Source organism: Phocoena phocoena, chromosome 3, assembly GCF_963924675.1.
Source record: "Phocoena phocoena chromosome 3, mPhoPho1.1, whole genome shotgun sequence".
Lineage (NCBI taxonomy): Eukaryota > Metazoa > Chordata > Mammalia > Artiodactyla > Phocoenidae > Phocoena > Phocoena phocoena.
The window spans coordinates 29,510,905-29,532,726 of NC_089221.1; the positions used below are offsets into that span (position 1 = coordinate 29,510,905).

At 38.6% G+C, this 21,822-nt stretch overlaps 1 protein-coding gene across 1 annotated transcript in view; it reads left to right on the top strand.

Moving 5' to 3' along the window:
• The window catches only part of SPEF2 (sperm flagellar 2), a 172,611-nt gene that overhangs the window by 75,980 nt on the left and 74,809 nt on the right, over positions 1 to 21,822 (top strand). Inside the window, exons 16-20 of the mRNA XM_065873225.1 lie at positions 1,661 to 1,769; positions 2,795 to 2,952; positions 6,410 to 6,574; positions 10,284 to 10,358; positions 17,318 to 17,466. Coding sequence (XP_065729297.1) covers positions 1,661 to 1,769; positions 2,795 to 2,952; positions 6,410 to 6,574; positions 10,284 to 10,358; positions 17,318 to 17,466 — 656 coding nt within the window. The remainder of the gene's footprint in view (positions 1 to 1,660; positions 1,770 to 2,794; positions 2,953 to 6,409; positions 6,575 to 10,283; positions 10,359 to 17,317; positions 17,467 to 21,822) is intronic.

Below are 21,822 nucleotides of genomic sequence, written 5' to 3' on the forward strand. Positions count from 1 at the left end.
GACAAGTGGGCTGGGGTCCTGAGGCCTGGGCTGGGGTGTGGGAGCCCAGTCACCAGCATTGCCTGCAGCATGGCCCTGCAATGCTTGCGGTCCATGGGGAAGCCTGAAGGATGTCATCACAGGGAAGCAGCCTTCATGCAACCAAAGCCAAGCGACCTCAAAGACTGAACCTCAGTCCTGCCAGGGCTGGGCAGAGAGGAGTGGCCCAGACTCAAAGCCAGCTGGTAGGAGACCAGGAGACCTAAGGAGAAGGTTCAGCCAGTGTGGGAGCATAAGCTTTTGTCAGAAGGGAAGAGTAGTGGCTGCCTGGGTTTTTAGCCAGTGCCTTGGGCCATTGGTCAGCCTGAGAGGGAACAGCGGTGTTCATAATATGGGGAGAGGTACTGAGAGGCTTTGAGTGCAGGCTCTGGATGGATAACTTTAGTCACTTATAGTGACTGTAAAGAAATATGAGGGGGCTTCATATGTTTGTTATGAGAGAGCTGATAATGTTTGTTTCTTGATCTGGGTGCTGTTTTCAGTTTTGGAAGTCATTGAGGTGTATAATCATGTATGCATTCTTTTGGGCAGGTATAGTTCAAGAAATCATTTAAAAATTAAAAAGAAGTTCAGGGCTTGGAATTAGATTGACTGGAATCAAATCCTTTCTCTGTCATTTATGAACTATGCCATTTGGGACAATTTTAGAATCACAATCCTACTTCACAAGTTTTGTTGTGAATATAAAATAATGGAATACAGTCTCCCCTCAGCATTCGTAGGGGATTAATTCCAGAACCCCCTCGGATACCAAAATCCAAGGATGCTCAAGTCCCTTGTATAAAATGGTGTGATATTTGCATTGAACCTATGCATATCCTCCCATATACCTTAAGTCATTTCTAAATTACTTATAATACTTAATTTCCTCTTTTTCTATCATGAATGTAAAGGGAGAACAATCGATTGCTATATCCTGTGAAGGTCCTTCATTTTCTTGAACACTACTAATTCGCTCTTCAATGTTCTCTTGCATTGACTGAGTAATCTAATTCCTTTTAATCTAGTTCAAGGGTTTTTTTCCTCTTTATGATTTTCCATTTATTCTGAATTCATGAGTACTCTGGACTTTGCACCTTAATCCTGAATAAGACTCAATCAGAGAAGTTGAGATCGTTTTTGGTTTTGGTCTCTTGTCGTATATTCCTTTATGTCTCTTCTAGAAAAATCATAAAGTTTAGAAAGAAAGATTAATCGCTTTATTGTACTGTAATATATCCACAAATAAGTTGCATATTTGACTTTATGGCCACCTTGCTATTTCATTCTTAGCTTTTACAGCATGGTGTTGATTTTCTAATTGTTTCCTAATTTGTTATTTATGACAAACCATCATTTTTTATTCTCATCTCTTCAAGGTCAGTCCCAAGACGCTCTACCTTAAAACTACAGCTCCTCTTTAATGTTGTATTTTACCTCCTTTTCCCCAATTTCCAAGGGAAATTTGAATTCTGATCCCAAAACTATACTTTTTCAACATTTTGTTAAACATTTTCATTAATATTGGACCAAAGGCAGGACCATGTCTGTTTGACTTTCTTGTATCAGTACCTTTTAGCAGTGCTACTGCAACTTTGACTGCTTTAGCAAATTGTCTAATTAAGTAATTTCCATAATATAGCTGAAGCATTTTCAAGTGAAACTCCTCATGAAGACATAAATCAACGTGTAGCTGCTAAAAACCAAGATGTGGATGAAGACCAGAATTTAAGAGATCAAATACAGCATAGGTTAGTTTAAAACGCAATGTCTTGCTTCTTGTTTCTTACCCTTTGAACAGACTGACAACTAGTCACTTTGGAATCATCAGATCTAGAAAATAAATGTATTTCTTAGCATTCAGTCTTTTACAGGTAAAACAAAACTAAGTAGCTTTGATGTTGAGTGAAATATTTATGTGTTAGCTTTTATATTCAGAGCGCAAGTCATCATAGTCTGGGAAGAAAAGAATTAAATCAGGCAACATTTCCCTTTATGGCTACATGAACTTACAAGTTCATTATATGGAATCCTAATTCAGCCCTCATTCAGCAAATGCCAAGGAAGATCGTGGAATGTCAAAGAGCTAGGCATCAGACTATAGAGTGTAATTCTAAAACCACTTCTGTGCTACTAAAATGAAGTTATGCTTAAAAAACCTTCTTTCAACTGTATGCGATTTGCTCATTGGAAAAAAAAATTAGACAAAATTAGACAATTTTTTGAAACCTTTAGAACTCTAAAAATATGAAGTGAACCAGGGAAGAGGAATTTGAGCTACGTTAAGCCTGTCTACTCTTGGAAGACAAGGCTGTTTCAAAAATCATTCCAAGAGTATATTTGAGTAAAGCAAATAAGTCAGAACCATCTATACTTACACAAAGGTCTCTTTAACTTCTCTAAGAAAAAGTAGATGACCTATATGGCCCAGGCTGTAGCCACCATCAGAAGGGTTTAGTCTGTTATGAGTATAGGTGATGTTTCCTTAGATCTTCACTTAGAGACGTGAACCCACACTAAAGGTTTCCTGAAATGACAGAATTGCCAAATCTTCTTTTCCTCATTCATATACCCCAAAATATATGTCTAGACAGCATTAAATGATTTCTTCTTTAAAGTGGATAGTATTTCATTGCCTGTAGATTTCTTAAAGTTGCTTTTTCAGATTTTTTTTGGCAGCTTATTTTTTCATTACATTCATCAGATAAATCATGCTTAATGTTACTCTAATCTTTCAGTCAATATGCTATATTCATATAACATTTGGGTTTTGCAGAATTGTAGGCTTCTTGGACAACTGGCCTTTATTGGAGCAATGGTTTACGGAGCCAGAAAACATTTTGATAAAAATTAATGCTGACATAGATAAGCAGTCTTTGTGCCAAAAAGTAAAGGAAACGTTTATGACTGAAATAATGAAAAAAGAGAATAAAGGTAATTACAGTTCTCTATAATTTTGAGCTTACATAATGAAAATGTGTGGTTTTAATGAATTTAGGAGGAAGTGAAAATGCGATTGCAAATTTCTCTCTTCTCTTTGGATCATACCATCTATAAGTATCTTCTACCTCTGATTTTAGCTTTCCACTGCAGATGTTTCTAAATAAAAGATTTTTCTTTCTTCCTTTTAATTTAATTTAATCAAAAGAGATCATCTTGCTGAAAGGTTGTTTTCAGGTGAAAAAAATAGCAGAGTTAAAATTAAGGATGTTATAGAGAAGGATGTTATAGGATGTTATAGATTTCAATCTGTTGACCTCAGCATTATAAGGAAACAATGAGTGAATTATCCTTTTAGGATGAAAACACTAGGCAGATTATTCCCCCCAAATCTTCTTGTGTTGGTATGAATTTACTGACTATTAACTACTTATTTATAAGCCTGCTCCTGGGTGCATCTCACCTACATTAAACCATCCCGACCTCCCTCCTCCTTCATTCAACCAATAGTAATTGCCCATTAACTTTTCATAGTATTATTGGAATTTGTCATTGAAAGGAATTTTAATCTCATACACTGCCAATGCCAGACTTCAATGGAGATCTTACCTTTGAGAAATGAATTCAGAAATAAATCTTTCCTTTTTGTTTATCAATCACCCCTGACTATATTGACAACTGCAATTTCTTGGTATAATAAAAAATGGTCAAATTTAATATCACAAGAATTCTAAAACTGCCTTGGTAGCATGCTGTCTCCCATCCCTAGATTTATGACCTAACTACTATAATGTATCGGTGAACTGACACCAAAATAGTGCATATCTAAGCCACAGTCACCTTGGGGACCCAGGAGCTCACACTTAGACAAGCACCCATATCAAAATGTCTGCTCCCCAAAAACACCCATGTGAAGCTTTCAGACAAAACAAAAATCAACCCATATATTATATAAGAGACTTAACATGTTATTTAACACTCGGAAATTAGGCTGAGAGGAGGGAGGAAACCTCTAGGGTCTTGATTGGGAGGCAAAAGCAAACTGATTCTAGGCTGTAGCTTCAAACATCTACCAATTAGAATCAGTGTTTTTGCCAGCTATCAGACTCACTTCAACATTTTCTTAAAGATTTTACATTCTGATCACTTATTACATTAACAGACTCTACTGCCACTTATTTAAGATTTACATTCCAATCAGTTAATTATTTTTAATGAATAGTTTGTCATTAAAATAATAAACATTTACCTAGCCCAGTGCTCTCTATTAAACATCCTGATTAAGCTAAAAACAAAAAATAAAAGGATACGGTACTTCTATAAATATTCTGCTGTTTAAAAATGATCATAATATACTGTTAAGTAGGGGAAATCAGGTTATATTTAAATTGTCCTTTTTTGGTTTTAAAAGTATGTTTATTATTAAATATGTAGGCACAGAAAAGAGTCTGACAATATATGCTAAGAAAAAACAAAATTCAACCCAGTAAATTCAAAGCTCTAACTGGCTTTGTTCAACTATTCATGAACTGGGCAGCATCCCATCTAACAACTAGGAGGGCACTCTGTGGAACAGTACAAATGGAAGGCTTTTTTAGATAGGAGGGTGGGGCAGGGAAGTCATTAGCAAAAGGGGAAAAAAAAAAAAAGGTTTATTTTGGGCCAGGACATCTTCTTTTTGGAGGAAGGGAACTGCAGGTGTCTTTACCATGCAGATTGCCTCTTCTTTGCGGGGCTGGGGATATATAGAGAGGACCCACATGACAGATCACCTCATTAGCGCTGACCAGAAAATTCCAAGCTGGTTGATTAAAATTACATTTCTGAAGAAGGTAGAAACTGCAACTGAGGCAGGTAGTAAGTCTAGGTTTGGTATCGTGGGCTTTATTTAGCACAAGTGATGCCATTTGGGGCCTGTGGTTTTCTCTTTAGCCGTACAATCCTTGATGAGGGAGAAGGATGACAAAGAGTCAACAGGAAATTTCTCTTTCTGCTTATTTGTCTAAATTGTGGGAATTTTTAAAAAAATAATTATATATCACTTCTATAATCAGAAAAAAAATCCAGTTTGAAAAAAAAAATCTAATAGAATGAAGCCTCCTTGCCTTGCTGAATTGAAAAGAATAATCTGAGGGCAAAGGGAGTATGGATATAAAAGCCATACATGGGGCTTTCCTGGTGGCGCAGTGGTTGAGATTCCACCTGCCGATGCAGGGGACACGGGTTCGTGCCCCGGTCCGGGAAGATCCCACATGCCGCGGAGCGGCTGGGCCCGTGAGCTATGGCCGCTGAGCCTGCGCCTCCGGAGCCTGTGCTCCGCAACGAGAGAGGCCACAGCAGTGAGAGGCTCGCGTACCGCAAAAAAAAAAAAGCCATACATGGGTGCAGTTATTCACTGCCCCTGCTACAGGGGTAAAGTTGCGGCCGTTTCCAGGGTGGAGGGCTGGGAAGTCAGGGAGGGTCTGGAGGGCATGCTGGGAAGGGTGAGCCTGAATCCCGAAAGGCAAAGGGCCATAACAACGATAGGAGCCTAGACCTTCGGGAACCAGCCCTGCTCCGCCCCTCAAGCCCCTCGGGCTGACTGTCTGCCCTGCCTGGAGCACACATTCCCTGAACCTGTTCAAGTCTTTTCTCAGATGCCACCTTCTCAGCGGGTCTACCATGCAAAGCACTCTGGTTAAATAAACTTTAAGAGCTGCCCCACAGCACTCCTGACCCCCTTTACTCTGTCCTATTTAGCTTCACAAGGCAGTGATTTTTCTCTTTTGTTTTACTTTTGTATCTCTGGCAACCACAATTCTGCCTAGCATTGTTCGTATTATTATTATTACTACAGTACTAGTGTAGTTTTACCTTGTTATAACCCTTCCTTTTCTTCACGGCACAACTCAGATTCAATAAGTAGTTGCTGCATGAAAGAATGAAATGCTAAGACTTAGTTGTGTACTGAGCACCATTCTAAATGCTTCATATGTATTTACCCCTAGATGTCGGTGCCGCACATTTCTTTTCCCTTCCGTGTCCTTCTGACATCTTCTCTTTGTGCTTTTTCACCTTGCTTTTCCCCTGGAAATTTTGACATAATTATTTATTTTTCTATCGCAACACACCAGCTACTTCTAGATTGTTGGTTTTACACATGGCACAACAAGCCTTCCCACCTGATACACACACACACACACACACACACACACACACACACACACACACACATCATCATCATCATCATCATCCCCATCAGAGGCAGGGTAAACGGTATTTCTAACCAGGCAGAGAAGACTTCAAATCTTAGTTTTAAGGACTGAATGATTTAAAGGAGATCCCTAAAACATGAAGTTCGCCCTAATTCAGTAAGAGCAGTTTTATATTAATTTAGGTTTATCTTAGTTCAAGTGAAATAGTAGGTGTCTGGAGCCACTAATAAAAGTCCATTCTTATCATCCTTTTGAAGTGAAAAAGAAATTAAAAGAAAAGGAAGCTGAGGAAAAAGAAGAAGTTTCCCCAACTGAGGCTACATCACCTCTCCCCCCTCCTCCTGAACCAGAAAAAGAGAAGGAAGTCCACAGTCAGCGTGAGCGTTCCAAAACTCCTGCTGCAAAAGGAAAACCAGCATCAGGTGATTGACAGAACGATTGCTAATCCTGTTTGCCAGTTTCTCATTTTCATTTTAGAAAAGAATTATAAATTATAGTACCAGTCCATTTATCTAGATTCAGGCTTTGAGCAATTTCAGTCATATGAAAGCAAGCTGTCTGCTCTGATGAAGAGGAAAAGCAGTAGTCACTGAGAGCACAGCGGTCACAAAGCGGAGGTACTTTACTGTGTGGGAAGGAATGTGGAGTCCTCACACCCAGATCTACTGATTAGAATAAGACCACAGATGAGAGGAGGGAAGGCGCAGAGAATACCAGAAGGAGCTTAGAGCAGATCAGGACAGACGTCTATTTGCAGAGTGATAGAGTTGTGTTTATGTAAAAAGCAAGACCATCTTCAGAAAATGAGAGTTAGCACAAACTGTTGTCCACAGGAATAAGGAAACATACCAATAGCATTCTTTAGATACTAAAATTTATACGTAACTGTCACTCTTCAGTGCTATGTGATTATAAAAGGGTAGAAACAAGCACCTGACATCTCAGTAAACTTGTATATTTATAATATATAACATACATGAATAGAGTTGGTATAGAGAATATTTTTTACCTTAAACCACTAAGGACCATTAAGTTACGTGGTAGACAGTATAATGACAAAACTAAAATCCTCAATTGTTGAAATGTGTGATATTGGGAGAATGCCAGGATCTGTTTGGTGCTGTGTGTATGAAACAAATGTGGCTCTAGTAGCTGGTTTTAGCTTTGTAAGTAGCTGGCTGTGCAGTTACACAAGTCTACCTAGGTATTCTTGATATTGTGTCATGATTGCATTTCTAAACTCCATAATATTTCTACTTCATGGAGATTTGAGATGGGTCTGATTTTTTTAATTAGATTTATTTATATTAAACAAATTCATTTGGAAACTTTAATAACATATATTATGGTCTATTAAAGACCATTGTACTTCAATAAAATGGGGCTTAACTAAAGGCAAAATACACAAATTCTAAAAAAAATATTTTATCACATGAAACAATAAAGCACAAAGCAATTAATTAACCATACATACTTTCCCCGTTAGAAAAACAAAGCAGTGGTCTGTAGGACAAATGGAAACCTTAAAAATGCTGTTTAGCCAGGGAAGACAGTTTCCACAGAGGCTCAAGGGAGCCTGGAGTTACCCATCTAGGCCTTTAACCTATGGCCGTGGCCTCCCCTCCCTTTCCTCCCCTCGGCCTCACAGTCAGGAGTATCTGTGGATTGGAGCCATTCCCTGAAACCCATCTTTAGCATTTCTGGTTACAACACGGTTCAGTCTTTAAATTTCTTAAGTTTGCTCGTGACATTAAATAAAATTGTATACTTGAATACAGCGCATTGGATGAATAATAAAGCTATTGTTGCTTCAAAGAGAGGTTGTATCTGTCTCTTTTTTCCACCAAGGGCCGGGTTAGTGCCTGATCTTTAAAAATATATAGAAGAATTAATCCCCAGGGGCCCAGTTACTGCCTTCCAACTGCAACGCATCACTGCAAGGAGATCTCAGTGCTAGTAGACGTTGATGAGGCAATAGCACAGGCTGCGCTGCCCTTACAGCTCAGGGAAGCTGGGATAAATGATTTTAGGAAGGGGAGTTCCCAGGTTTGTTTATTTTTATATAAATAACTTACAGGTTTTTTTTCAAAAGAACATACTTGCAGAACTAAAAACCTAAGGCTTCTGAACAAGCCCAAAGCAAACATCCAATTACAATCTTCTTTAAAAGTTGAGAAGAAAAGAGAAATTATTTACTAAAAAAAAAAAAGGGTGGAAATAGGGTAAAGAAGGAAGCATAGTACACTAAGTACTAAAAGTCATTTTGTCCAAATATAGTTCTACATTGTATATGAGTCTGTTGACCTGAAACAAATAGACTGCCAGATATTTCTCCAGCAAAGATGGGTTTATTCAGAATTAGCAGGAAATTATAATTCGGGGTCTGCAACCATGGCAAGCCATGTGCAAGTTTCCGCATGACAAGGGAAGGAGAATGCTTCTATAGAGGGGAAAAGGAAGTTGGGAGGGCCACAGTACTTGATGAGTCCATGGCTTTTCATTGGCTGAGTCCTTGCCAGGAAAGAAGAGGAGTCTTCCTTCCTCCTGTTGGGCAATGCTGTCCTCTTAGGGCATGAGAGCTCCCCCTTCTGGTTTCCTGACTCTATTTATTTGTGCTTTCTGTTTATTAATTTTTTACAGTTCTGTATTTTATATCTGCTTCAAATGCACTTGAGATTAAATTTGAAAAACTTCACAGGTATGTCCCATTAAAGGGTTTATTATCAAGTCTACTACCAAATGTCAGAATTTAATTTAAAACTCAAGCTCTGAGTGTGACAGAGTATGGTAGTGCTTGCTATCCATGCTGCTAGGAATATATTTTGCAATTTCAGAATACATTTTGGAAATAATTTTTAAAAATAGGCAGAGTGCATGCTATCCCCAGCAGAAATTAGACTTGCTCACAATATTTTATAAGTTCAACATCTTAGGTATCTCTATTTTTACCCTCTTTGCTGTTGCCTTTTGCTAAAGTTTAGAGCAATGGTTGGTTACCCAGAGTATTGTTATTAAAGGAACTAAGAGCTTATCTAGACTTTTTTTATTAAACTTGTTTCTAAGAAAAAAAAAGGAACTAATTCAAATGTTGGATTTATTTATTTATTTATGAATGAGTTTGGTGTTCAACTATTTTGATGTTTAGAAGTCCTTTTATGGAGGTTAACAAAGTTTCAAGGTTAATCCTTTCCTTGTCTTATTTCTATGGAATCTTGGTTTTTGGAGCTGAGATGTTTAAATGTAAGTGATATGAGTTATGTATTTACACATTCTTATAACTAACACTTCTAAATACAAAGACTAGATCAGATGATCTCTCCATCACAAGCATTTAAATTGTCCCATATGTGCATTCTTCCAATGAAGGAAAAACAAAAACAAAAAACTGTAGCCCAGGGCAAAGAGAGGAAGACCACCGAACTTGTTTGGTAAATTATGTGGGATGTAGTGATTTTTTTCAAAGAACTGATTATAATTTGGGACATCTTATTGACCTCCAGTTCATCAGTTTCCCATTTTCCCCTTTCCAATATATTTTTGAATTAGATTCCGGGGAACCCAGCGTATATATTCCCAAACCATCCTTTGCATTACAAGTTACAGTCAATGCACAGTGGAATGTAGAAGTCACAAGGCAACCAAGTGTGGGGTCAATAGAAGTTCAAGCATGCTCCATAGCAAAGCAATGTGGTTATTTAACTCTTCTTCAAGGTGTTTTGGCATCATTCTCGTCACAGACCCAGTTGTCTTATTGTATAGGGATCATTCCAGTGAACTATATCCAAATAGAGCCATCTGCTTCAAATGGACTTGTGACTAACTTTTAAGATTCTACAACTATATTGCACTAAAGAGTTTACAATCAAATTCACTACCAAATGTTGATATTAAGCTTAGGACTCCACTTCTCAATGTCACAAAATAGAATAGTACTATCAGGGTTGTCATTCAAGAAATTTCAATCCACAGTCTGTCTTCAGATTAATTTTAACTCACAGTAAAGGCCTAAGCCATTTTAGGCAGTTCACAAACATAACTGTTTTTGAGAAATAGCATTTGATTGCTTACAAATCATAGCCCAGGATATTGAAGAAAATCATCAATGATAATTATGTGTTGCATTTTGTTTAGAACCCCCGCATGGTAATCGAGAATCTCTTCAGGAAGGAAAAGGGAAGAAAAGTGAAACTTCACTCAAAAGAAAAGGTACAGATCAAGATAGATATGATTAAATATAATTCTTCATTTTATAATTTTCAGCGAAAATAGCTATATTTATGTAGTAGTATACACTGAATACCTCTCTCGGGCATTTGTAAACCGTAAGCCCTTGCCAATAAAACAGAGCCTCAGTGTTTCTGTAGCCTGGGTCTTAGCAAACGTCCTGCTGAGAAAAGTGATGCTTGTGAAGAATAATTTAGAGAACATCTAAGATACAGAATATCCATTCATCATAGATATTATAGGTGTTATCCTTGGGCTAAGCTATGCCATCAGAAAACTACTTGCTGAACCATATTTTCTTGGGTCCCCCATAGAATTGCTTTCACTGATAAGCACTTTGATATAAAGTCCTCAACACAATAGCAGTGGAGGTAAAACATTTATTATACCAATAATAACCTGGTATTTTATTTTCTGAAGGGATAGTATGCCCACCACATCATTCAGTCACCCCTATGTGAAATCCTAGGTGGGAAATTTCATTCAGAATCAAGGAACTGGAAAATCTTTCTTCCTCTGCATGGCTAGATAGTTAGCACCTCTAACTGATAGCACTTCCTTTTCTGTTTTGGCTGTCTAGAAGTGCAGAAACAAATTAGTGCCTATAAGATTTTAGTATCTGCGCAAGGACCTAGATCCCAGAGTCTGCTTTCTAATTCCTCTCCTGGTTTTGCCCTTCTACTTTAAGTTGCATTTTTCCTGACCCTAATTTCTTTTTTTTTTTCTATTTTATTTTAACTATTTCTGTGAAATAAGGAGGATAAAATTTTGTAAATAATTGATAGTTGGTAGAAGAAAATAGGCTTTAGAAAACATTTTAGTTAGATTGTACATTGAAGCTGCTACACCAACCAGTGAAAGATTGAAATGCAGTTACGGACACATACAGTTGACTTTTGCAGGGTACATACAAAGGGGGTTGTCATGAAGTATGTACCTTTGTTTAATTTTGCATTACAAGTTGCCAGTGTAGTAGCAGCCCAAGACTGTGCCATGTTCACAAAATGATAGGCTTGAAAGGATCTTTATTTTGGCATTTAAAGATGCATAACCATGATTCTCAAAGAATCTTACCCTTCTCTGATTATATGACCTCATAGGCATATACAACTAGAGTCATTGGTGAGTTAACACTGAGATGAAAAATTTACCTATAATTTTGGCTATAATTTATGCTCTGCTCTATCTCACCTGTTTACAAATAGGAGAATAATTTTCACATTTACATTATGCATCCCTTGATTTCTTATTGTGATCAGCAAAAGCAAATGAAGGATCAGCATAGAATCATCAAAAATAGGAATTAAATATATTTATGCATATTAGGTGCCAAATCGTCAAGTTAGACATAATAATTCACATGCTTTGAGAGCATCCTTAGATGAAAGTATACACACTCAAACCATAAGCAACTACAAGTTCAACCAGTAAAATATATATTCACTGGAGTCATGCAGTTAGCTCAGTTTAAGTACCTCCAAGAACTTTCAAACATTTTTTTGCTTTTATTTTACTATTGTGTTTCTATTTCCATAAACACAATTTCTACTGTGTTCAATAATATTTGAAATAGGTAAACTCTCGATCAAGATTTAGAAGTCTTTCTTTTACATAGAAATGCTGTTGTTTTGGCATGTATAACAGGATTTCTTTCATTAAGAGGAAGTCTTAATGATTTTAATTCTTAATATTTGGAACTAATTCCATTGGGGGTGAACACTGTTGATTGGTTATCTGTTTACCTCACAGGCTGTTTGACACCAATTATACTGAAAACATCTCTTATGGTTTGAGGAGCCATCTCCTTTTTCCTTCCTTCAGACTTATCATTGTTTCCTGCTATTGGCATCTTCGATTCATCTCTATTTTTCTCTGTGTATTAGATCAATCCCAACCTTCTCCCTCCAAAATCTTGACACAGAAATGCCATTTGCAATTGTATTTATGGTGTTCTTAAAGCATTTCTTATTATCCTCAACCATTTGCCATGGCCCCATTTTACTCCTTCATAAAATAAGGGCTTTTCAACTCTATGACCTTACATAGGAGGTGTTAATTAAGGGCTAAATGAAGAGTTTTCCTTAATCAACCAATTTCAGAAAATGCTGAGTTACACCAAATTAAAATGTTTTTCATCTCAACTGAGATAGATGTCAATATAGATATGTATCTCCTGTAATCATCTATCTCTAAGGCAGTAGGAGATACACTATGTGATATCCCAAAACATTGTGGCTGCAGAACTCTCTCTTGGAGGGGTATCCACTGGGACTAGAGCTCTGTGGAATAAATGTTTGGAAATCATGATCTCTTTAGTTCTTCTGGCCTGCCCATGTATTAGTGTTGGGACTGTCCCAGTGCTTGCCTTCTGATCTGACTTAAAGTTTAGGTGCTACCAGGCCACATAGCAATAAATGTTATGTCAATGTTATAAACGTTAATGACATTTAATTGGAAAGACATGGAAGAACAGAGAAAAAAGATGAAAGTGAAATGGAATTGAAATACCTAGATGCATCTACTAACATGGTGGCTCTTTAAGCTCATTCCTGTACCAGCAGCATCTGCATTACCTGGGAACTTACTAGAAAAACAAATGCTTGGTCCCACCCCAGACCTACTGAATCTGAAACTCCTGGAGGGGTCCAGCAATTTGTGTTTTAATAAGCCCTCTAGGGAATTCTGGTGATCCCTAAAGTTGAAGAACTACTGTATTGATGCCCAAGACTTATTGTTCTATTTTAGCCATTGGAATATCAGAAACATTCAGTTATTTCTAACGCATTACTTATAATATGTCCTGTTCCCCAAAATATTTAAGTTGGATTACAATTTTAAAAGCAACATGTATATAACAATACTTTGAAATAGAAATAAAAAGCCCTAAGTTTTTCTAAGATTAATTTCTAACATACATTTTTTTATCACCTGGGACCTTAAACAGAGGAGAGTATGTAATGTACTCTCTTTGGAAAACTTTTCCAAACTACCTTCTCAGTAGCAATTTGGAGAGTGCTGCAATGTACAAGGTATTAATAGATTTTAGAATACATGCAAAACACATTAGGTTTCATCTGAAAGTTGATGCCACACATCAGAAAGTTGATGATTAATGTACAATCATGGTTCAGATATCAAAATTCCACAATCTCCTTTGATAACATAATTCATAATCATAGTAACAAACTACCTCTTATGGAGTACCTACCCTACGCCAGGCACTATACAAGATAATTTTTATATGTTGCATAATCCTCACAACCACCTGTGAAGTATAAATGATCATTTCCCACTTCAAAGATGAGGAAATGGAGAGTCAAAATAAATAAGGTAGGGCTTCCCTGGTGGCGCAGTCGTTGGGAATCCGCCTGCCGATGCAGGGGACACGGGTTCGTGCCCCAGTCCGGGAGGATCCCACGTGCCGCGGAGGGGCTGGGCCCGTGAGCCGTGGCCGCTGGGCCTGCGCGTCCGGAGCCTGTGCTCCGCAATGGGAGAGGCCACAACAGTGAGAGGCCCGCGTACCGCAAAATAAATAAATAAGGTAGTGTTTTGTTAGGAATCATTAACCTACGAGAAGGGAAAGTTAGAGCCTCTTTACACTTTGGCGAATGTCATCAACACTCCATATTAACTCTCAGCATTATTCTCATAGCTTCCCTGGATTTTGCCTTAATACCATCATCTAATATAAATGAGTTAAATAATATTATTTATACTCTTTAGTGTGAGTCTTTCAATGAATTGACTTCTCAGACTGTAGCTTTTAATAAAATTTTCACCACAAGTAGAAAAATTAAATTGTAATTTAATTGTAATGCAATGTAAATAGAGCACAGTCTTAAAATCAATTTATGAGCTAAGCAAATAGTATTAAAAGAACTACTCTAAAGCTTGCAAATTTCTAAATATCAATCTAATGAACACTTTTGAACATGAATTACATCAATAGACACTAAAAGGCAATAAAGTATGATAGTCAAATGCATGGACTCTGGAGCCAGCCTGCCTGGGCCGACATTCTAGCTCTGCCATTTACCATACGAGTGACTTAGGGCAAGTAACTTGACCTTAGTGAGTCTCAGTTCTCTCGTATGTAAAATGAGGTCATAAAAATAACTTCTCTGTGGCTGTAGTGAGGAATTAGTAAAACTACAAAAAAGCAGCTGGAACAGAATCTGGCTCAGAGTAAATGGGGCTAAATAAGTATGGGATATGATTATTGACTCCAGACCAAGTTATTAAAGACTGGGCAAAAAGGGGAATCCTTTGCAAAATTGACTTAAGGAGTTTCCAACGCTTGTCACTGAGTATAATTATACTAAAATCAGGTCCTATAAAGGATTCCAAATAACCAGTCCTCATTACTTTATAGTTGTCCACGTTCCATATCTCCAGCTCCACGTAGACTAACAACATGAACTCTAGGACACCAAGGAGAGAAAACTTTTCCAAACTACCTTCTCAATAGCGATTTGGAGAATAAGCTGATTCATGTTCCATCTCTGGCTCCTTACCTGGCACTGACCTCTTTCTCTTCCTGGCCACATTGCTGCAGAGCAGAAATTTTCATCTTATCCAAGGCATCCTGAGTCTCCACTTCAGTCACCAACCAGAGTCATTTTTCGCTGAAACGAGGCAATAAGAAAGCCATCACTGTTAACCAGTCCTCTAACTTCTACCTAGGGAAGCCCTTAATAAGCCAGATCCTACCAGGAAATATTTTAGGACTGAAAGGTAATAATAATGCCTTTCTTTTAAAAAAAAATCAGACTTTTTGCATCTTTTCCTTCTTCCTACAATCCTCTCATCTCCCTGAGTAGTGCCAACTTAATCTGAAAGTGTTCTAGTTTTCTTAATGTCCTCTCATCAATAGATGAAATTTATTCTTACCTTTACTGAGCTCCTACTATGTTACTTTCTTTGCTCAAGCCTATTGCTCTATAGGTTCAACTTTGACCATTTCTTTACAGATAAAATGATTAAATAAATCCCATGTCCTAAAATTACATTTTTCTTTTGACCTTATTTTATTTATACTTGTTCTCGCTCCACGTGCTTCTGTGTAATACCATTAGGTTCTTATAACTGGACCAAAAAAAAAAAAAATTTGCTAAAATCTATCTTTACTATATGCTAAGCATAGATTACTCTCCAGAATTTTATGCATAAGAATGGCCACACTGAGGACTCAATAATCCAACTTCCAAATGAAAGCAAATATCTTATTAGAAACTGAAGTCTTCATATGGCTGCGTGGGTGGCGCAAGGAATGACCCTCATGACATTTGAGATGTCGATAGATTTTGTTCAAAAGTGGCATCTACTTTCACTCACTGTGACATAGATACATTTTTTATTCATTCAAATATTTTACCCTTGCATTTTCATTGTTAACAATTAGATAAAAGTTAAATGAGATCAAAGCACATCGTCCAAAAATGTTCCCTGGCTCCCTTAGTTTTCACTGAATGATCATGATATGTAAGAAAAGAAGAAAAAGGAACTCATTCCAGTCTCACGTTTATAATTACAAAGTTCTCCTTAGGAATTCTCCTTTGAGAAATTCATCTTAAAGTGGCCATAGTATTGTCACTTTTATTTCACCAGAGATTCAGTTCAGAGAATGAAAAATTATCATATAGAAAAATATATCAAGTTATGAACATTTTTGGTTTTCACCTGAAAAAAGATGCTCTTAAATTTTTCTAATTAAAAATACCTAGATGGAATATTAAACTTGTAGATGACGAATACTTGTTTCAATTGTATAAGCAGAAGTCATTTAAACTGTTCATATGACATAATTAACAATATCCCCTTTACTTATAATCCATATATTTTAAACTAGTATAAAAGTGGAAGATGTATTTACTTTTCTAAACAGCATTATCGTTAAATAATACTCAAAGAAATATATTTTGGGGAAAGAAAGTGCTGCAAATTCTGTAGGCATCTATAAACTGCATCTAAAATCTTAATAAGGAAACTGAAAATAAGTGGAATTTAAACTGAGTGAATTTCTAAACTATAACTTTGATCCTTTCAGGAAATATCAGTGCTTTCTGAGTTAAGGTAGTTTGATCAGTCCCAAGATCTTTCAGACCATAGGGTACTGCTCCGCGGGTCTGGATTCCCCCCTGGATGTTCTCACAGAGAGTGGGGCACACGCCCTTTCTGGATTCTGAGCTGAAATTAGCCCTCTTTCTCTTCCTCCTTCTCCACCTCCTTTTCTTTCTTCTCCTCCTTCCTCTCTCTTTCCATTCCCTCTCCTTCTCCCCGCTCCCTTCTTCTCCCCTCCCGCCCATGCCTTAATTCAGCCAGACCTACGGTACAGCAGTCGCCTTCATCCCTACACCCTGACTGTAGAAAGAGATATAGATTCCCCCGCTCAGAAGCCCTCTGTCTCATCCAGGGAATGTGGGAATATTCAGGAGGTACCCCTTCTCCTCCGCTACATCTCTCACTGACTCCTACAATAGCATTCTTTCTCCCTGCTCCTCCCCTGGGTTTCAAAAAAACACCAAGAGCACCGCTCCTGTTACAGCTACTCTCTTTCTCATTCAGGGTGAGTGTTTAGTTTGCCAGTTTTTGCAATAATAAATAAAATACACTTTTTTCTGGTGCCTAAACTTTGTAAAACCCGTGTGTTCGTTGTGGAAGCAAGGACAGAAATGAAAATAAAATATCGAGTTGTTTTCCATAGCTAATTGGACAAGAGAAGTTGCATTGCTTTAAAAAAAAATTGCTTTTGGTATTATTGGTTAATTTGGGGGCTATAGAGAATGACGTTTTTTATTTTTTATTTGATAAGGCTGCCCAAAGTTGCTTAAAAAGTAGTTAATGAATTGCCTGAGATCCATGACACCATAGGTTTACCCACCCACCACAATCTGGTCCCATTCATCTCCTTGTAATGGCATGATTTAATATGCATGTTTAAGGTTCTCCCAGAGGGAAATCTCCAGGAGGGAAAGTTCCAGTAAAGAAATCACCTGCTGACTCTACAGATGTGTCACCTGCTCCAGTAGTGCCACCCCCACCTAAGCCAGGATCAGAAGAATGGGTTTATGTGAATGAACCAATTTCTGAGGTACGGCAGTTTAGACTCAAGCTAGTAGAATCTGTTCTTTCTCCTCTTTATAGGAAGATTCACACCATTATTTGCACCATCCAAAAGGCCTTTTGTAGCTGGTAATATATATATTCATCAAAAGGCCGAGGTGATCTTTTGAGAATACTCATTGAATCACATCCCGTGCTTTCTCTCCTCCCTAAAATTTCTGAGTCACGCTTTGAGCGGCTGTTGAGTGCTGCAATCAGGGGAACAAATGGGTTCTTTGAGGACCAATTTTCACCCCAGGGACAAGCAGAGATGCAGTTTCCTGGAAGAATATCTTCCCCAGAACACATATCCAGCAAATTATAGCCCTCCAACCATGCTGTCATGCCCACATCATAATGCTTTCAAATGAAGTTTAACCCCTGACTTTTTAGAAATAGAAGGAAAATTTTGAAGCTAACTAAACTAATAAAAGAACAGAGAGCTATCTGGCCTCAGCTCTTTGAATGGGTACCCTAGTGTCAGGCAAGGAGACGCCCAGGTGAGCCCTGGAAGCTCTATTCAGTTCTTTATGCTCTGACAGCTGCAAAGCCCAGTTGTCACCTAGGCAAATCGGCTGCTTTAATAGATAAATCACCTTGGGACAATCACACAGAATGATCTTTCTTTTAAAACTTTTTTAGAAGACAAAGAGTTTTTTGAAAGACTCAGTCCCTGTCTTCTTAATTCCAATCCTCCATGGCTTCTTACTCTTATGAACTGTTAGCCCTGGCCATCTGTGCCAGGCACTTGAGACCCAATCATGAATTGCAATTGTTATTGAACATTCCTAGGGAAATGTCTTACTTATCTCCTCAATTAAATTGTAAACATTCACTGTATTCAATACAGAGTCAAATACAGTGAAGAGTATGTTAGAGATTCTTGATAAGGCTTTTGTTGTTGTTGTGGCTGTTTTTGCGGTACGTGGGCCTCCCACTGTCGTGGCCTCTCCCGTTGCGGAACACAGGCTCCGGATGCGCAGGCTCAGCGGCCATGGCTCACGGGCCCAGCCGCTCCGCGGCATGTGGGATCTTCCCGGACCGGGGCACGAACCCGTGTCCCCTGCATCGGCAGGTGGACTCTCCACCACTGCGCCACCAGGGAAGCCCGATAAGGCTTTGATGAATTAATTAGCATTGAGGGAGAAATTAGAACAGAAAATATTTGAAGATGAGAGCATTAAATGATAGAATTACAGATGTGTGTAATTACTATCACTCAGCCAAATAGTAGCTACTTTGAAGAATGAACATGTTCAAGAACTGTCATAGAAGCAGGATACAGAAGTGGTTGTCGGGAAGGAGATAAAATTAAAATGATGTTATTTGGTAGGAGTTGGAGAGTGAGGGACAAAAATATTAAAATCTAATCCTTGAATCCAAACATTGAAGCCCTTGAGAGAAATAAATTCATAGAGGACAAGAGGGAAATAGAGAGCATGAGTGAAAAATAAATATTCACACTGAGATATGGCATCAGCTTCCACTGTAGATCTTCTAGTCAGGATCCTGGCAGAAAACAGAAGATAATTTAAAGAAAGTTGAATAAAGGATGACTTATATGTATGTGGCCAGTAAGTGAGAAAATCTACAAGGATTAGATTGTTACCCTCAACAAGAGAGAGCCAAGAGCTATTACGGCCCCTAGGCCTGAGAAGGTGAGGACGGGAAGCAGATGTCCAGACATCAGGAAGACCTGTGCATGGAGAAGGCCACCTGCCAGGGGCTGTGGCCTTCCCAGAGGATGCAGCCACCCACAGTGACCAGCAGAGAGGAGAAGGGAAGCATATAACCAAACCTCATGTCCTTTCTGCTCTCACATCTCTTGACTGGGAGGTGGAAGGCAAGGGAGTTTCCTGAAGTAGTTCACATGAGTTAGCCTCCTAGAGCAATCACTGAGCAGGATGGAGAGTGAAGGATGGGGAGCTGGTCTGGAGGGACGATGGGAGGATATACAGCCCAGACCTCTAGTTGCCTAAGTGAAACCATGTAGAGAACTCCTTTTGCTACAAGCAGAATTAGCCTAGAACCTGGAAACGAAGCAGACCACATGACCTACCCTAGTCCTTTTCTGCTCTAAGCTCCTCACACATGAGCTCCACAGCTTACCTACTAATGGAGAGGAAAAACAGATGCCCAGTTAAATGAATTTAAATTTGAGATAATCAATGAAGTATATATAGGCATCCTATACTTTATCTGGCAGCCCTAGTTCCAGGCCTTCCAGGGACCCCAGATATATCTTACCTCAATAGGCATGGGGAAGGAGAGAGAGTGAGAGAAAGAGGGGGATTGCTTCCATATCTGGCTCTCTCAGGTGGAGGCAGCAACCAAGTTCAAGGGGAGCCTGGGTCCTTATCCCTTTGCCAGCCCCAAGGGAAGGTTCAGAGACCACCAAGGAGGCAGTGGAGTGATAGGTCTTTGCTTTCTAGCTTCTGAAGCTTGGAGGACACTTGCTTTGGCTGCCCAATTTCCTATTATGCTTCAGTCAATGAAGAGAAGACTATTTAATTGGAAAGGATAGGTCTTAACATCTAGTCACATCACATAAGTTCAAGTGCCTAGACTCAGAAAAATAACATCCCAGAGAATTAAATAAACTACAGATGGGACATTATCGATAACTCATAGAAATCACAGAAGATACGGGAGAATCTAGAAGACCAGATGTGGGCTAATGACTAAATGTTTAACAAAAGGTGGACGGGATTCAGTAGCATACAAGACCAATGATCCAGATGTTAATCCCTGACAAAATTGGAAAGAAAATTATTAAATACATGTCTCTGAGCACTTGTAACATACAAAGTGATCACCCAGAGGTCAGACAGGTTTACTAAGACTAAGTCCTGCTGAACTGGCCTGTTCCTTTTCTTTGACAGCAAGATTGAGTAGGTAGGTCAGAGAGGTACCATGAACATAGTATACCTTGAATTCAAAATAGCATTTGACAATTTCTCATGAAGTTCTTGTAAATAAATAAGAACTGTGAACAGGATGTTAGTTCAATTAGGTCCATTCCTAGGTGGTAACTCTCCTTGCACAGAGTGTTAATTAATGACTTGAAGTCACCAGGAGGGAAGTTTAGTAGTCAGCTTACTTAAAATGGTCTTCAGCACCACTCTGGATACCACATCTTTTAAGAGAGATCATGAAAAACTAGACACCAGAGAGGGGCTCTAGGTAAGAGAAAGGTGTTAAAATAATTTCAGAGGAGCATTGAAAGAACTGTAAATGTGTATGATAAATGAATACTTGAAGTATGGTTAGACATAGAATCATAGGCCTTTAGAACCAGATGAAGCCATCCAGTGCCATCCAGTCTCCTGAAAATTTAACTGATGATAAAATTGGGTTCCGGTGACTCCGCTTACATCTATATTAACATTTGTTGAGTACCTGTTATTTGCAAATGCTGTACTAGATGCTGGAAATACAAAAGCAAGCGAGTTTCATCCTGAATCCCAGCCTACTTCTCCTCACCAATATCTTCAAATATTTGACAGGCTGTCATAGAGAAGATGGTGTGAATGTAGACTGTCCTTCTCCAAAGGGCACAGCTAGGGCTTATAAGTAGAAAATACAGAAAGGCAAATTTCTGCTCAACACAGGAAGCATTTTCCACTAACACAAGTTGTGTGACCCTAAAGGGGGTTGCATTGAAATGTGCCTAATGTATCAGTGAGGTCCACAGAGATTGGATAATCTGTCTCTAGATCTCTTGGCATTTCTCAGTTGAAGAGGAAGTTAGCCCAGATGACCTCCAAGGTCCCCACGTGCAAGCCCCTGAATAAATAAATGCACAACCAATAAGGGAAAAATTCGTACAGAAAGTTTATATTAAAATATAATATGGGGGCTTCCCTGGTGGCGCAGTGGTTGGGAGTCCGCCTGCCGATGCAGGGGACGCGGGTTCGTGCCCCAGTCCGGGAGGAGCCCACGTGCCGCGGAGCGGCTGGGCCCGTGGGCCATGGCCACTGGGTCTGTGCGTCCGGAGCCTGTGCTCCGCAACGGGAGATGCCACAGCGGTGAGAGGCCCGTGTACCGCAAAAAAAAAAAAAAAAAAAAAAAAAGTATCTTCAATTTTATTTCAATTTGATTACTTCTTATTTTTCATTGTTTATTTGCATCATTAAAGATAATGTAAAAGAAACTTTCTGATTTTCATGGTGCACTTTACAGCAAAGGTAAAACCTCAAGGGAGAATTCAGAGAAATAACTCATCATCACCCTGACAAGAACCCTAGGTGTTCTCCAACTTAGGCAAAATGTGAGGTCTGTGATTATTCAATTCACTCATTCAATAAATATTTCTTGAGCACTTACTATGTCCCAGACATTGTGG